This window comes from Myxine glutinosa, chromosome 4, assembly GCF_964187855.1.
Source record: "Myxine glutinosa chromosome 4, kmMyxGlut1.1, whole genome shotgun sequence".
Taxonomy (NCBI): domain Eukaryota; kingdom Metazoa; phylum Chordata; class Myxini; order Myxiniformes; family Myxinidae; genus Myxine; species Myxine glutinosa.
In genome coordinates, this window is record NC_136264.1 from 207,786,976 (window position 1) to 207,805,234 (window position 18,259).

The following is an 18,259-nucleotide window of genomic DNA, read 5'->3' on the forward strand; positions in this document are numbered from 1 at the left end:
AACATCTTACCCTTTGTCTAACGTTTTAAATGGGGGAGTCTTGGTGGTGGGGTTATTAATTCTCTCTCCTCGCGGACACATGCTTGTTCTCTCACCCCTTTGTCTAGCCTTGCGCCCGTCCCCTTTATCTCCTTTTTCTTCCACCTCTCCAGCCTTTCCAACTCTAGTTTCCACCATACTCATTCAACCCTTTCTCCTTCTTTCTCAAATCCACGTCATCACTTAGGGACTTTTCCCAGATTGTTTTTCACGGTTTTGTTTAAATATTATTTAAATATGTTTAAACTTTCCCCTGCAGTGTTTTATTCAGTGGTTTATTTCAACACGTTGTTTTTCTTTTTCTTCCTATTTAAAAGGCTTTTTTCAATTTCCTCTTCAATTCATTTCACTTAAAAAAAAATTCAATCTCTTACAGTCCTTCCATTCTACATTATCTAAACTCACTATCATTCCACCCCTTCTCTATAGTTTTTAAACGGATCTCTGACTTGAAAATCACAACAGACCCTGTTTGTAATAAATGTTCGTTTTTCATGAATCATCCACTTTCTAAACTCTCCCCTCACACCCCCCCCCCTCCTAAACTCCCCCCTCCCTTTCAATTCTCTCCCCTTGCCCCACCCCTCCTAAACTCCCCCCTTGCCCCTCCCCTTCAAATCTCCCCCCTTGCCCCTCCCCTTCAAATCTCCACCCCCCCTCCAAAACTCCCCCCTCCCCTCCCTTTCAAAATTCCCCCCAACCCCTCCCCTTCAAATCCCCCCACCCTACCATCTTTCTCCAATTCCCCCCCTCCCACCACCTCCTCAAAGCTTCCTCCTCCCCACTCTGTCTCCCTTCTATCTCATAAATCCCCCTCATCCAACCTTCTACTTTGCTTTTCCCCCCCCTCAAACAACCCCTCACTGTGCCTCATCCCATCACCATAAAACCTTTTGTCCTCCTCATCCTTTCCTGTCTCCATAAAACCTTGAGTACCAGTTCACTGGTAATTCCCTGTTTGTCGTTAAAGGCGGCAAAAAGGGTTGGCGCCAGGAAGGGCATCCGGCCGTAAAACATTGCTTCAAAAAGGGGACCAAAAAAACAACAACAACCACGGTTCCCGAAAAAGGCCAACCCCCGCTCTGCGGGGGAAAAATGGCCTCTAAAGGTTTTTTTTTTTTTTTTTAATATCCTTTCCTTTCTCCGAACTCTTCTGCAATCTGTGACACACAATCAACTGCTCTCCCTACCTCCCCCTCTCACCCTTCATCTTACCCTACCCCTCCCCTCCCCTGTCCTGCACCCGGTGCTCCCCCTCCCTCTTCCTTAACGGTATGGACCTCAAACATCTGGGGCCTTCGCTCAAACCTGATTGACCTCTCCATTCAGGTTGCTTCTGACAAACCAGACGTAATCTGCTTAAGAGAAACTTTCCTCCTTCAAGATGTTTCTGAATCCTTAATATCTCTTCGAGGTTACACCCTCCTCCGGTATGACAGACATGAGCCTCGTCCTGGTGGCGGGGTTGCTATCTTTATCAAAAACTCTCTTCTGTACTCTCCTTGCGCTGCCCTCTCTCCACCCCACCCCAGGAGTATCTCTGGCTACTGCTTCCTCTCCGCTCTCACCTTTTGTTCATATGTGTTTTGCACCGTCCTCCAAACAGTGATGACTCAATTTACATTTCGCTGTCTGACAACATGGACAAACTTCTATTCACTCATCCAAACTCTTTCTTCCTCATATGTGGCGACTTCAACTGTCATCATGCCAACTGGCTGGGTGTGGGTACCTCTCTCACCAGCCATGGCATCTTAGCAAAGGACTTCTACGACTCATGGGCACTGACACAATCTGTCAATTTCCCGACCCGGATCTCAGTCAACGGAGCATCTTCTCTTACAGTCATAAGAGAAGAGCATCTTCTCTTATGATTCTCAGACTTGGTTATGACAAACTTCCCTGCAAATGTCTGTTACTCTTCCTCTGATCCAATCGGTTCTTCTGATCATGTGCTTGTTAAAGTGGACATCTCTCTGGCCATTCTCAAAGAGCATCCTCAGCGTCGACAAGTCTGGCATTTCACTCAGGTCGACTGGCATGGTCTTCAAGCAGCCATCAATCATCTGGACTGGTCTCCCATCTCTACTGCCTCTGACATCAATTCTTCCTGGGAATTCTTCCAAAGTAAACTGCTATCTCTCATGCACAGATTTATCCCATCTCGTCTTGTCGTCATACCCTTCCTCCCGTCCATGGTACAATGAATCTTGTGGTGAGGCAGTTTAACTGAATCAACTTGCCTTTGACTCTTGGAAGGCAAATCCAACTGAAGGCAATCTCAGTTCCTTCCACCAAGCTCGGAACAAGTGTGTGTCTATCCTCAGGAGAGCCAGGAAGCACTATCTCTCTACTCTCAAGACTGAACTCTCAAACCTGTCTCCTTCCTCAAAATTCTGGTTGCGTCTGGTCAAATCTGTTTCTGGTGTTTGTTCCCCCCTCCATCCCCTTCCTTACCCGAAACGGCTACACAGTTGACACCGCACGTGGCAAAGCCGAATGCCTCAACTCTGTGTTTGCCTCAAAATCTTAGGTCCCAAACCCATCTCTCTCTGTACCCACATTACCCAGTCGAACCCAGCTGCTCCTGGACTCTGTGTCCTTCTCTCCTGACAAGGTGGAGAAGTTTCTGTCAAATCTCAACCGATTCTGCAACTGCACCAGATTGCATCAGCCCACGGGTCCTAAAATCCTGCTCTGCCGCTCTTTCACGCCCTCTCTCTATTCTCTTCACCCTCTCTTTTGCTCAAGGTTCGAGATCTTGCGAGATCACGGCGAGGTCACGTCTTTTCGAAGCTGCTCCATGCGCTCATGCTCTCGAAGCTAAGTGATCTATCATAATCGTGTTTTTGTCGAGACTGTATCTATCTTTCGGTGTGTGTACCTGTAGTGAAATTATACCAAGGTGAACCCAGGGGTGCTCGCTACGGAAGGGGGCGTCTATAAGACCCGGGACAACCGGGGCGCGCGGACACTTCAGCAGAACTCACTGTGACATTATCCAGTAGTTTGAATGGTATGTACGCCCCAATTGCTGCACTGACAATGCGCTGCGCTAACCATTGTTATATTGAATCAACCATTGCTGGTCATGAAATGCTCTGATTTAATGCCTGTTGCATGCATGTATTCTTACAGGATGTACTGCAGATCTAAATGATATTAAAACCTACCCAGAGGTCAAGTCGTGTCTGAGCTTGATTTTCACGACATTTAATATCATTTAGATCGCCGGAATGGCTGACCACAAGATGATCGTGGTACCGATCCTCGGAGCCGACCCTCAAGCTGAGGGATCTGCATCGGAGTTTGCTCATTGGCTCAACACGCTGGAGAATTACTTTGCGGCTCACGAGACAGAGCCCACCGCTGCGATAAAGCTGTCCGTGTTACAGTCCAAGGTCCATCACACTGTTTTCAAGAACATTTCTCGATTTGGGACGTACGCTACGGCCCTAGCCGAGCTGAAGCGCCTCTACGTAAAGACACGGAGTGCTGTGCACGGCCGGCATCAACTCTCTCAGCGGCGACAGCAACCGTCTGAATCGATCGATCGCTTCGCGCAGGAGTTGCGCTACCTATTGGCAGACTGCGTGCAGGACGTCCGGACCCACGAGCAAGTGCAGGACGATTTGCTCCGAGATTCATTCATCTCCGGAATTAGTTCTGGAGTCTTGCGGCTCCGTCTCTTGGAGGTCGCGGAGCTGACATTTACAGAAGCACTACGGCTGGCACGCGTATACACAGATGCCCGAGAACAATTGACCGCATATGATCACCCACGAGTCGTGGCGGGGACCTCGCAACTCGCGCGACCTGAGAGGGCTACCGCCGAGGATACGGAGGAGGACCCGACCACCACTACGGCCGAGTCTCTGGGAGCTCCTGAAGCGGACTCCGCTTCCGGCCTCACTGCTGCCGCCGCTGCCCGGCCACGGCCTGCCCGGTATGCAAAATGTTATTTTTGTGGAAATCGGCAGCATCCTCGCTCTGAATGCCCGGCCCGAGAGGCGACATGTCACCTGTGCTCCACCAAGGGCCATTTTGCAAAGGTCTGCAGAAAGGCCGCTCGGGGCACGCATTCCCGAGCGACCTTGAATGGGCTCATCGCGGAGCCAACGGATCGAGCGCCGGCTTTGAAGAGCCGCTCTCCTCCTCGCGGGGCTCTGGCTACCCGCCCGACCTTGGTGAGATACATTGGGCCGCCGAAACAAATGGCGCGAACGCGACCGGTCACAGCGCGTCCGAACTTGACTTGCGTTTGAACGCCTACTTCAAACAAGCGACATGCTCCTGCTTTGGAAACTCCTCTCGAAGTGCGGCAAACGCAGCACGTGACACGAGCACCATCTGACGGCAGCTTTTGCGAATTACATGCACCCACTTTGGCATGTGAATCTGCAGACGGCAGAAATCTTTCTCACGTGACTCGAGCCCCATCTGACGGCAGCTTTTATGAATTACATGCACCCACTTTGGCATATGACTCTGCAGACGGCAGAGACCTTTCTCACGTGGCTCGAGCGCCATCTGGCGGCTGCTCTTACGACCAACCCACACCCACTCTGGCAAATGACTCTGCAGACGGCAGAGACCTTTCTCACGTGGCTCGAGCGCCATCTGGCGGCTGCTCTTACGACCAACCCACACCCACTCTGGCAAATGAAACTGCTGATGAGCCAACTGACGTCAATGCTCCTGCTGAGGCCCAACCTGCCGACGCTGCCCGAAGGATTGCAGCCGGCGTGGGATCCACCCGCGAGGCGCGATCTTCTCGCCCGGCCGGAACTATACCTGCCGGGTCTGCCGGCCTAGCGCAGGCCTTCATTCCGCTCACGGTTGCGGGCGTTTTTGCGCAAGCTTTGATTGACACGGGGTCCACGGATAGTTTTATTGATCAGCGACTCGTGCATCAACATGGGTGGCCGGTTCTCGGGACAACCCGCCGGATCTTCATGGCCTCTCAGGGACTTCGGTTGAGCACAAAAGGGGCGTGTCGATTCAAACTTGTGATAAACGGACGCACGTTCTCGGACGTGTATCTCATGGTATTACCGGCCTTATGCGCTGACGTTCTGTTAGGACTTGATTTCCTTAAGCGGCATGGACGTTTGGAAATAGACTTCGGAGGGCCGGACACGCTCGCTGTGTGCGCCCTCGCTCAAATGGACATGGAGCCACTCTCACTGTTCCCCAACCTGACCACTGATTGTACCCCTGTAGCCGTCAAATCGCGGCGTTACTCTCGCACGGACGCGCAATTCATTGCGGAAGAAACGGCCCTGCTCTTGAAGGACGGTATCATAGAACACAGTAGGTCACCGTGGCGGGCCCAAGTCTTAGTGGTGCGGAGTGAGGCCCACCGCCGGCGTATGGTAATCGACTATTCGCAGACGATTAATCGTTTTACACAGCTGGATGCCTACCCCTTACCGGGGATGGACGCCCTGGTACGCCAGGTGGCCCTGTATTCCGTTTATAGCACTCTCGATCTGCGTAGTGCGTATCATCAAGTCCCCATCTCTAGGGCTGATCGCGTCTTTACAGCCTTTGAATCGGGTCAGCGGTTGTACTAGTTCACGAGACTTCCCTTTGGGGTAACGAACGGCGTCGCTTGTTTTCAGAGAGCTATGGATGACCTCGTTGCGAAGGAGAATTTGACCGATGTCTTTGTCTATCTGGACAATCTTACGGTTTGTGGGTATGACCAGGAGCATCACGACGCTAATCTGAAACGCTTCCTCGAGGTCGCGCGAAAATATCGCTTAACCATGAATGCGGCGAAGTGTCAATACTCTCTACGCATGGTAGACCTTTTGGGGTACACCGTGACCCATGGCTCCGTCTCTCCGGATAAGGAGCGTCTGCGCCCTTTGCTCGATATGGCTCCGCCTAGCGATCGGGCTTCGCTGAAACGCGCTCTAGGGCTGTTCGCCCACTACTCAAAGTGGGTGCAAAATTTCTCCGCAAAACTCCGCCTCCTCGTGGCCTGCGACACTTTCCCCATGGGCCCGGCCGCCCTGGCGGCCTTTGAGGGCCTTAAAGTCGACATTGCTGGCGCCACTGTCGCGACGATTGACGAGAGTGCCTCTTTCATTTTGGAGAGTGATGCCTCGGATCATGCGATAGCGGCGACTCTCTCCCAAGGAGGCCGCCCTGTGGCTTTCTTCTCGCGGACTCTCACCTCCGCCGAGCGGAGGCATTCGTCTGTCGAAAAGGAAGCGTACGCGATCGTCGAATCAATTCGGCGATGGCGTCCGTATCTGCTTGGACGGAGTTTCCAAATCATCACGGACCAACAGAGTGTTGCGTTTATGTACGACACCTTACACGCTCAGCGCATTAAGAATGAGAAAATCACCCGTTGGCGTATCGAACTCGCCGACTTCTGCTACACCATCAAATACCGCCCGGGGAAGGATAACCTGGTCGCTGACGCCTTATCGAGGCCGGCCACTTGTGCGGGGGTTGTAACTTTGGAGGGGCTGCACACTTTGCACAGCACTATGTGTCATCCCGGGGTAACGCGCTTCGCGCATTTTGTGCGCGCGGGCAATCTGCCGTACTCGATGGAGGACATCCGCCGCATCTGCCGTGATTGCGCGATCTGTGCGGAACTCAAACCGCGTTTTTATAGCCCCCCTCTGGGGACACTCGTTAGGGCTACTAGACCGTGGGAGCGCTTGGCGATGGACTTCAAAGGGCCGCTGCCAATGTCGAGCAACTCTCGCTATCTGCTCACTATCGTCGATGAGTATTCCCGATTCCCCTTTGCTTACACGTGCGGGGATATGTCGGCTGCCACAGTTATTCGGTGCCTGCAGAATTTGTTTTCTATGTTCGGGTATCCGGCCTACGTGCATACCGATCGGGGTGCGGTGTTCCTGTCCCAGGTGGTGAGGGGCTACTTGCTCCAGCATAATGTCGCTTCGAGCTACACCACCCCGTAACGGCCCCAAGCGAATGGACAGATCGAACGCTTTAATGGGATTATATGGCGGGCCGTCATGCTAAGCCTTCGGACCCTCGGCCGAGGCCTCGATAAATGGGCGTGGTCACTACCTGCCGCTCTAAACTCGATCCGGGCTCTCCTATGTACTGCCACCAACCAGACCCCTCACGAACGACTGTTCCACCACCCTAGAAGCTCCGGCAGTATCCAATCTTTACCCAGCTGGCTCGCTGAACCGGGGCCCGCCTATCTCAAATGAGCGGTTCGCGCTAGCAAGTACGACCCCCTTGTTGACAAGGTGCAGGTCCTCCAGGCTAATCCCGAGCATGCTCGCGTGTTAACGGCGGATGGCCGCGAGTCTACTGTCTCCGTACGCCATCTCGCCCCATGTGGGGACGACGACAGGGATATCGACGAACCCGTCTACGAGTCTATGGACTCTATCGAAGCTTCCCCTATGGAACTACCACTGTTACTCCCGTCGTCCCCCGCTCCCGTGCCCGAAGGCGCAGGGGCGCCCCCTCCGACTCCAACCTCCGGCGGCTATTCCGACGCGGGGGACTCCGGGCTAGGGGACGCCGTGCCCGGTAGATTCCGAACACGAACTGGCAGGGAGGTTCGCCGCCCCGACCGCTACGGGTGGACCGACTGACGTGGATTGACGTGACCCATTCGATTATTGCTGATGCTTGCTTGCAACCTGCTGAGCGGCAGTATAGTTCTAACGGCGGGGAGAATGTAGTGAAATTATACCAAGGTGAACCCAGGGGTGCTCGCTACGGAAGGGGGCGTCTATAAGACCCGGGACAACCGGGGCGCGCGGACACTTCAGCGGAACTCACTGTGACATTATCCAGTAGTTTGAATGGTATGTACGCCCCAATTGCTGCGCTGACAATGCGCTGCGCTAACCATTGTTATATTGAATCAACCATTGCTGGTCATGAAATGCTCTGATTTAATGCCTGTTGCATGCATGTATTCTTACAGGATGTACTGCAGATCTAAATGATATTAAAACCTACCCAGAGGTCAAGTCGTGTCTGAGCTTGATTTTCACGACAGTACCTATAGCGTATCCTTTGGAAAATTTTCGGTGCTAATTTTTCGTACATGTATACACAATCGTCGGTTAATGGTATCGAGTATTCTGCGGCCTAGTACTCGTAGGCTTAGACTACCGTACCGTCTCCGACCTTGTGGTTTCGTTTTTCTCTCAGCGATTCGTCGAATGCGCTGAAATTATTTTTCGTTCTCTGTTTCGTACCAGTCGTTCACCCCGTACCTCCTTGTTTAATATCTGTACTCACAAAAAAAAATAAAAAAACCCCAAAATTTTTTTTCCTTCCCAGGTCTTATTCGTTTATTTGTTGTTCTTTTTGTTCGTTCGTTCTTCGTTCGCGATCACGCGGTTAGAAATGTATAATCTCTCCCCTGAACAACTATTTTCTCTCATATATTATAACACCCTTTTCTTCTTTTCCAACAAAAGGATGCTTTCGTCTTGCTCACCAAATCTATTCATTCCAAAAAATATATATAATACCATCTCTTACAGTTCCTCCTTTCTACATTCCCTAAACTATCCAGAACTCCACCCCTCCTCCAGTGTCCTCAAACGTATTTTTGACTCGAAGGTCTCAAACTCATTTTGCAAAAAATGTTAGTTTCCCATGAATCGTACACTTTTCAAAATCCAATCTCACCCCTCCCCTCCAAATCCTCCCCATCACCCATCCCTTTCAAATCTCCCCCCTTGCCCCTTCCCTCCCCTCCCTCCTAAACTCCCCCCACACCCCTCCCCTCCGAGACTCTCCCTCGCTCCTCCCCTCCTAGACTCCCCTCTCACCCCTCCTCCTCAAAGCATCCTCCCTGCTTCTTCCCCCTTCCAACTTTCACCTTCATCTCCCCAAACCTTCTGCCTCGCTCTTCCCCCTCCTCAAATAACACCTCACTGTGCCTCACCCAATCTCCATCAAACCTTTTGTCCGCCCCATTCTTCCCTTTCTCCAAGCTATTCTGAAATCTCTGACACACCTTCAACAGCTCTCCCTACCTCTTCCTCCTCTTCCACATCTTACCCTACCCCTCCCCCCCCCCTGTTCTGGACCCGATGCTCCCCCTTCCTCTTCATTAACGGTATGGACCTCAAACATCCGGGGCCTTCGCTCAAACTTGACTGACCTCTCCATACAGGTTGCTTCTGACAAACCAGATGTGATCTGGTTAACAGAAACTTTCCTCCTTCATGATGTCTCTGATGCCTTGGTATCTCTCCCAGGTTACTCCCTCCTCCGGTATGATAGACCTGAGCCTCGTCCTGGAGGTAGGGTTGCTATCTTTATAAAAAACTCTCTTCCTCACTCGCCCTCCACTGCCCTCTCTCCACCTCACCCCCAGGAATAACTTTGGCTACGGCTTCCCCTTCGCTCCCACCTGTTGTTCATATGTGTGTTGTACCGTCCACCAAACAGTGATGACTCCATCTACATCTCGCTGTCTGATAATATGGACCAACTTCTATCTACTCATCCCAACTCTCTCTTCCTCATATGTGGTGATTTCAATTGTCACCATGCCAGTTGGCTGGGTGTGGGTACCTCTCTCACCAGCCATGGCTCTTCAGCAAAGGACTTCTGTGACTCACTGGGACTGACACAATCTGTCAATTTCCCGACCCGGATCTCAGTCAACGGAGCATCTTCTCTTCTGGATTTGGTTATGACAAACTTCCCTGAAAATGTCTGCTGCTCTTCTTCTGCTCCAATCGGCTCATCTGATCATGTGCTTGTCAAAGTGGACATCTCTCTGACCATTCTCAGAGAGCCTCCTCAGCGTCGACGAGTCTGGCATTTCACTCAGGCCAACTGGCACGGTCTTCAAGCAGCCATCAATCATCTGGACTGGTCTCCCATCTCTACCGCCTCTGACATCAACTCATCCTGGGAATTCTTTCAAAGTAAATTGCTCTCTCTCATGCACAGATTAGTACCATCTCGTCTTCAGTTGTCATACCCTTCCTCCCGTCCATGGTACACGGATTCTTGTGGTGAGGCTGTTGCCCTGAAACAACTTGCTTTCGTCTCCTGGAAAGCAAATACAACGGAAGGAAATCTCATTTCCTTTCACAAAGCCCGAAACAAGTGTGTGTCCACCCTCAGGAGAGCCAGGAAACAATATCTCACCATTCTCAAGACCGAACTCTCTTATCTGTCTCCCTCTTCCAAATCCTGGTGGCGTCTGGTCAAATCTGTTTCTGGTGTTTGTTCCCCCTCCATCCCCTCCCTCACCTCAAACGGCTTAACGGCTGACTCCGCACGTGAAAAAGCGGAATGCCTCAACTCTGTGTTTGCCTCTAAATCTTGTGTCCCAAACCCATCCCTCTCTGTACCCACTGTACCCAGTCGTACCCAGCTGCTCCTGGACTCTGTGTCCTTTCCTCCTGACAAGGTGGAAAAGTTTCTGTCAACCCTCGACTCTGATTCTGCAACTGGTCCTGACGGCATCAGCCCACGGGTCCTAAAATCATGTTCTTCTGCTCTTTCACTCCCTCTTTCTGTTCTCTTCACCCTCTCTTTTGCTCAAGGTCATCTGCCATCTGCTTGGAAATCAGCCAACATCACCGGTTTGCACAAAAAAGGTGCAAAAACAGATCCCAGCAACTACAGACCAATCAGCCTTCTCCCAATTATCAGCAAAGTCATGGAATCCATCATTGCTTCAGAAATTAAATCTTTCCTCTTCTCCAATGGCTTGATCTCTGATCATCAATTTGGTTTCAGACCTGGTCACTCTACTCTGGACATGCTGCTTCTGCTTTCTCAACTATGGATGGAGGTCCTCAACGCCAAACAGGAAATTAGAGCTGTCTCCCTTGACATTTCACGTGCCTTCGATACGGTCTGGCACCCTGCTCTGCTCACCAAACTCTCCTCCTTTGGTATCCATGGAAATCTCCACGCATGGCTGGCGGACTTCCTCTCTGGTCGTAGTCAACGTGTGGCCCTGAATGGGTTTCTCTCATCTCCTCTTCCTGTTCAGGCTGGAGTTCCCCAAGGTAGTGTTTTGGGCCCTGTGCTTTTTCTGGTCTTCATCAATGATCTCTCTGACTCTCTTGAAAATCCTCTCTATCTCTTTGCTGACGACTCTACTCTCTGTCGCTCCATTCCTCATCCCTCAGATCGGCAGTCTGCAGCCTCCTCACTCTCTGCAGACCTGGACAAAATCACAGACTGGTCAAACAAGTGGAACATGTCTTTCAATCCTGACAAATCTCACACTCTTACAATGTCTCTCCGAAAGGACCGACTGGACAACCCTCCCATCTACTTTCTCAACAATCCTCTCCAAGAAGTTCTGTCGCTCAAGCTTTTGGGTCTCACTATCTGCCATGATCTTTCTTGGGAAAACCACATTTCCAAGCTGGCCTCCAAAGCCAGTCGCCGACTGGGCATCCTCCATCGTGCGAAGTCCTTCCTTGGCACACCTGAGCTCCTCACCACATACAAGGCTTTCATCCGCAGCTCAATGGAATACTGTTCCCCCCTCTGGGCTGGTGCTCCTGCCTCACACCTTGCTCGGCTTCACGCTGTTGAGGCCAAAGCTTTCAGAATCATTGGAATCTCCTGCGATGTAGTCAACACCGAGGGCCTTTCACTCACTCACCGCAGGCAGGTTGGTGGTCTTTCTGTCTTCTACCGACTCCTCTCTGGCCTTGCTCCCCCAGCTCTCTCTGTGCTCTGTCCCCCCAATATTCCTTCAGGTCGCACAAGATCTGCCTGCAACCCTCTTATGGTTAAACTGCCAAAGTCTAGGCTCTCTGCTCACCTTCACTCTTTCATTCCCCTTTTCTCCCGCCTCTGGAACAAACTCCCCCACTCCCTTCAATCCCACTCCTCCCTCCAGGTCTTTAAAACAGCTGTTCACCACCATCTCTTATCTTCCCCCATCGAAAACCTTGATCTTTTCTACCCCCGGTAATTTACCCCAGAGTCCTTGCAGTGTTCATATGTTTTATTCCTCTCCCACCTCCCCCGAAGTCCTCCCGATGTCCCTGCTCTCAAATGTTGTGTTTGTGTCCTTCCCCCTCTTCCCCCTCTCTTTTGTGTCCTTCCCCCTCTCTCCCCATCTTGTCTGCCGCTCCCCTTGTTTTTTTGTGTTTTGTGTGTTGGTTTGTCTTTTTGTGTGATTAATGTTAGCTCTTTCACGAGCCTCGATCTTGTATACAAAAAAAAAAAGAAAAAAAAAAAAGAAGGTCATCAGCCATCAGTTTGGAAATCAGCCAACATTACCGCTTTACACAAAAAGGTGCAAAAACAGATCCTTGCAACGACAGACCAATCAGCCTGCTCCCAATTATCAGCAAAGTCATGGAACCCATCATTTCTTCTGATATCATATCCTTCCTCTTTTCCAATGGCTTGCTGTCTGATCATCAATTTGGTCTCAGACCAGGTCACTCTACTCTGGACATGCTGCTTCTGCTGTCTCAACAATGGATGGAGGTCCTCAATGCCAAACAGGAAATCAGAGCTTTCTTACTTGACATATCACGTGCCTTCGATACTGTCTGGCACCCCGCTCTGCTCACCAAACTGTCTGGCACCCCGCTCTGCTAGTATCCATGGAAATCTCCACACATGGCTTGCGGACATCCTCTCTGGTCGGAGTCAACGTGTGGCCCTGAATGGATTTCTCTCATCTCCCCTTCCTGTTCAGGCTGGAGTTCCCCAAGGCAGTGTTCTGGGACCTGTGCTTTTTCTGGTATTCACCAATGATCTCTATGACTCTCTGGAAAATCCTCTCTATCTCTTTGCTGATGACTCCACTCTCTGCCGCTCCATTCCTCATCCCTCAGATCGGCAGTCTGCAGCCTCCTCAATCTCTGGAGACCTGGACAAAATCACTGGTCAAACAAGTGGAACATGTCGTTCAATCCTGACAAATCTCACACTCTTACTATTTCTCTCCGAAAAGATCGACTGGACAACCCTCCCATCTACTTTCTGAACAATCCTCTCCAAGAAGTTCTGTCACTCAAGCTTTTGGGTCTCACTATCTGCCATGATCTTTCCTGGGAAAACCACATTTCCAAGCTGGCCTCCAAAGCCAGTCGCCGACTGGGCAGCTTCCGTCATACGAAGTCCTTCCTTGGCACACCTGAGCTCCTCACCACATACAAGGCTTTCATCCGCAGCTCAATGGAATACTGCTCTCCCCTCTGGGCTGGTGCTCCTGCCGCACAACTAGCTCGGCTTCACGCTGTTGAAACCAAAGCTGTCAGATTCATTGGAATCTCCCGTGATGAAGCCGATTGTGAGGGCCTTACACTCACCCACCGCAGGCAGGTAGGTGGTCTTTCTTTCTGTCTTCTAACGACTCCTATCCGGCCTAGCTCCCCCAGCTCTATCTGTGCTCTGTCCCCCAAATATTCCTGCAGGTCGCACAAGATCTGCCTGCAACCCTCTTCTGGTGAAATTGCCAAAATCAAGACTCTCTGCTCTGCTCACCTTCACTCTTTCATTCCTCTTTACTCCCACCTCTGGAACAAACTCCCTCACTTTCCTCAATCCCACTCCTCCCTCTAGGTCTTTAAAACAGCTGTTCACCACCATCTCTTATCTTCCTCCATCCAAAACCTTGATCTTTCCTACCCCCGTTAATTCACCCCAGATCCACTTTTTTGAAATACCAACTTCTTTCCTGGAAGTCCTAGCAGGGCCCATGTGTTCTATACCTCTCCCACCCCAGCCCACCTCCCCTTCCCATGCCTCCTTCCCCCAAGCTCTCTCCCTCCCACAGATCACTCAATGTCCCTGTTCTCTGCTGTTGTACTTGTGTGCTTCCCTCTCTCTCCCCATCTTGTCTCCCGCTCACTTTATTGTATGTTTTGTGTGTCGGTTATTTTTTTGTTTGTGAATAATGTTAGGTCTTACATGAGCCTCGATCTTGTATCCAAAAAAAAAAAAAAAAAAAAATTATACTATGAAGTCCAAGGAACTGTTCGTAGAACTCCGACATGGAATTGTAATGAGGCATAAATCTAGGGATGGGTATAAAACAATTTCTGGAGTGTTGAAAGTTCCAAAGAGCTCAGTGACCTACATCATTAGGAAATGGAAAGAATGTGGATCTACCAAGACTCTTCCTAGAGCTGGTCGTCCGACCAAACTGAGCAACCGGGCAAGAAGGACCTTGTTCAGGTGGGTGACCAAGAACCCAATGACTACTTGACAACTCTACGGAATTCCTTGGCTGCGTTGGAAGAACCTGCCGGAAGGACAACAATCTTGGCTTCATGTGAGAGTAGCCAGATAGAAAGAAGCCACTCCTGAGAAAAAGGCACATGACAGCATGCCTGGATGTGGCAAAAAGGCACGTGAAAGACACTGAGAGACGACATATTCTGTGGTCTGATGACACTAAAATTTAATTCTAGCCTGAATGCAAAGCACTACATTTGGCGGAAGCTGAGCACAGCTCATCACCCTACCGTGAAGCATGGTGGTGGCAGTATCATGCTATGGGGATGCTTTTCAGTGGCAGGGACTGGGAGACATGTAAGAATAAAGGGAACAATGAATGGAGCCAAATACAGGCAAATCCTTGAGGAGAACCTGCTTCAGAGTGCAAAAGACCTTAGACCGTGGCGAAGATTTATGTTCCAACAGGACAATGACCCCAAGCATACAGCCAAAGCAACACTGGAATGGCTTCAGAAGAAGAATGTTAAAGTCCTTGAGTGGCTGAGCCAAAGCCCAGAATTGAATCCCATTGTGAATCTGTGGAAAGCCTTGCAGGTTTCTGTTCACTGATGCTCCCCATTCAACTTGACAGAACGTTTAAGGCCAGGCATGATGAGGACTATATAGTTCGTGACTGGAGCCTTCAACGTAAAAAATAAAAAAAAATAAAAAATACAGTGGCAGTGGCCACAGACCCTGGGAGAGGACAAGTATGTCGTGATGCTGGGTGGTCTGCACACCGAAATGGCCATGCAAGCTATGATGGGAAAATGGCTTGATGGCAGCAGCAGCAATCGTACCAGTTCAGCTGCTGGTCTCAAACTATGGACCTACAACTGCTGAACTGTGAGTTTGTCTGTTCACTGACAGAAGGGGACTTCATCTTGCACGTGCATGTTCTGAATGAGTTCTTCATCTTGCACGTGCAGGTTCTGAATGAGCTCTTCATCTTGCACGTGCAGGTTCTGAATGAGTATGAAACCCAATGAGACTGAGGCAATGGCTCCCCAAGGCCATCTTTGATGCACCCTATATTGATCACATGGGTGCGATGCTTGACGCCAGTCGAAAAAAGAAATGTGCTGGTATTTGTGAACTGAGAGCATTATCGATCACTGCGACATCAGCATCTGGACTGTGAATGATAATATCATGATGACTGGAACTGGCGTGCTTTGCATAGAGGAGACGACGATGTCAGACTCCTCGTGATCGCACTGCAACTCGTTCACCAACTGTATGTATAGCTCACCTGATGACACTTTTATCATGTAACATTGATCAGAATGTGTCACATAAATGCTGCAATCTCACCCCAGATTAGGCAGTTTGCTTCACCGCCAAGTGGAAAAGAGTAAATCAATCAGCGCTTTATTCTCAACCCTTGTCAGAATTTTCTTCCACTGACTTATAACTTTTTGATTGGGGCTGTGATGTGCAGTATATGCAATGTAATGTGCAGTATATGGAGTGTGATAGCTGTTGTGGCTTTAGCTGTTCATGTCGAGCTGGGCTAGGTTACGAGCTTTATACTAGTGAGAACTGAAATACGTATGGAAGAAAAAGATGGATGTGTGGTCAAAAGAGACCATTTTAATTTTAAGTCAGCATGGTTATTCGAAGCATGTTTCAGGATCTTTAGAATCCTTCTTACTTGTTAACAATATAAAACCTTATAATCCTCAATGTAAAATGAGAATGATAGTTTGGCACAGATTTGAGATGATTTGAAAACTGACCCAGACACACAAAGTAAATTGACTATTGATGTGTGGAAGCCGTACATGTCCATTGAATGACGTTTTCTCTTTCATACACAAAGGCCTAAGCAATCCAAATAAACAGTGGGATCAAACATGGCTTTGTGTAAAAGAATGAGCAAACTATCCCTATGGAGGGCTTTCAAAAGACACCAAGTACACATGATGCACTATTTGAGTAGATAAACATTTGAAAAAAAAAAAAAATCCAAAAAGGTACCTCCTCCAGCTTGGTGAGATGCAAGAAACTTTGTACAACTGATGGAGTAAGTTTATCCAGAACGTCAATCAGCAGCTCAGAGTCATCCTAAAATCATGGGTAAATGATAAAAGGTATAATCCTGGTCATCTGCATTGCAAAAAGATTTCCTCATTACAACACGATACAACAACACAAATAAATATTTTTAAAAGGCCAACATTTTGGCGTCATGGGAGTTTTCTGGTGTGGATCACATGATGCCATGAATAAATTAGGGAACAAAGGTGATAACACAAGGTAGATTCATGATAGGTGAGAATAAATAAGAGAATACAAATTTCAATGAGATTGTTGATGCTACTGCTGCTGATAATGATCATCTACATCGACATCTACACCTACATCTACATCTACTACATCTACTACTACTACTACTACTGCAACATCTATATTGACTTACTACTTCAGCTATTCGAGTAAAATATCTACTACAACTACTATGGTACTAATATATACAACTACGACGACAACGACGAAGACATTGACAACTATTACTACTACTACTCCGACTACTAATACTACAACAACAACTAGACAGTTCATAGAACACGTTACCATGCAGTGTTAAAGTGCATACAGGTGCCCCCCACTTGATGAAGGTTCTCGACAACGAATGGTTTCATTTGGCAATATTCATCGCTTAACGAAGGTCTTCATTCGCTACAACTAAAGAGCCATCAAAGTGTCTGTGTCTGGTGATTGTGCAATGTCACATTGCACAAATCCCTCTTCCTTCCACATTTCCAGCTTTCCCTCCTGAGAGTTTCCTTCTGTATCCATATTGTCCATCCCATGCATCCTCTCCTGTCCCCCATTCCTCCCCACTTCCATTATTTGTCTGCCTCGCTCTGTCTTTTCCTTTAACTTCACTCGTGTTGTTTCCCCCTCTTTCTGGTGTTACTTTTGACCTGTTACATCCTGATCCGTTCAGTGTACTAGTACGAGCTCTTTCATGATCCTTAGCGATGTATAAAAAAATCAACTCAACTATGGCAGATCACTTTGGTGCAAAAGTAATAGTAATCTCATTGGTTGTTTCTTGAGTTTTTGACTCAAGCTTCGTCGCGCCACGTTCTTCTTCTTTTTTAGCAAACTTTCCTTCATGTGCATTGATGATGCACTTTTCTGCAAGATGTCAGATTTTCTTTCTCAAAGGTAACGGGTTGTTTGTGAAGACCACGGTGCAGTCATCCTTGTTTCTATAGCGAGGTCATATCCGATCACTTTTCAACAATCACACAGAGCTAAGGGACTATCATAAAGCTCGAGCACATAGTCAATCCTCTTGAGTTTATCACTGATGCTTATTTTTACCATTCGTATCAATTTGTCTCAATGATGTCACAAAACGTGATTGTAAAATTCCCTAACCACAAGAATTATTCTTAAGTCATAATAAAATGGCAGTGTGAAACAATGGAATGTTAACTACAAATATGCTGTTATCGAAAAGCAAATAAATCAAAGGATATTGGGAAACAGTGCACTTGGGGACACTAGAATAAGTGCAATGTTGTCTATAATTCACTCCGTTAACTACTGATTACCACTGCATGTCAAATAATGCAAAAATCGCTTCACCTTTAGCAAGCAGAGGGCTTGGAAGAGAGCCCGTATCTCTTTGAGTAGAAGCACAGCAAGCTTTCGTGTCGTGCTGAGTGTACTGCACAACATAACCAGTGCTAGACCTTCAACGGCACATAACACGCTCACTGGGGATCCGGCATAATCCTGCGTATGGGACATGGGACAAACGTAAGAGATTTTTTTTTTTTTTTTTTTAATACAGAATCGAGGCTCGTGAAAGAGCTAACATTTATTTCACAAACAAATCAAACAGACAAACAAAATATATAAAAAGAGCGAGCGGAAGACAAGATAGGGAGAGAAGGGGAAGCACACAAACACAACATTTGAGAGCAGGGAGATGTGTGGGAGGGAGAGGGCTTGGGGGGAGGAGGCGTGGGAAGGGGATGGGGGGGGGGGGGGGTGGGAGATGTAT

General features: G+C 48.9%; 1 protein-coding gene across 9 annotated transcripts in view; it reads right to left on the bottom strand.

Moving 5' to 3' along the window:
* LOC137426021 (protein furry homolog-like) overlaps positions 1-18,259 on the bottom strand; it is a 417,549-nt gene that overhangs the window by 132,606 nt on the left and 266,684 nt on the right. For all 9 annotated transcript variants that reach the window (XM_068114742.2, XM_078776948.1, XM_078776949.1 and 6 more), the window contains 2 exons: positions 17,839-17,988; positions 16,216-16,302 (listed from right to left, as the gene is read on the bottom strand). In XM_068114742.2, the coding sequence (XP_067970843.2) occupies positions 16,216-16,302; positions 17,839-17,988 (237 nt within the window). The remainder of the gene's footprint in view (positions 1-16,215; positions 16,303-17,838; positions 17,989-18,259) is intronic.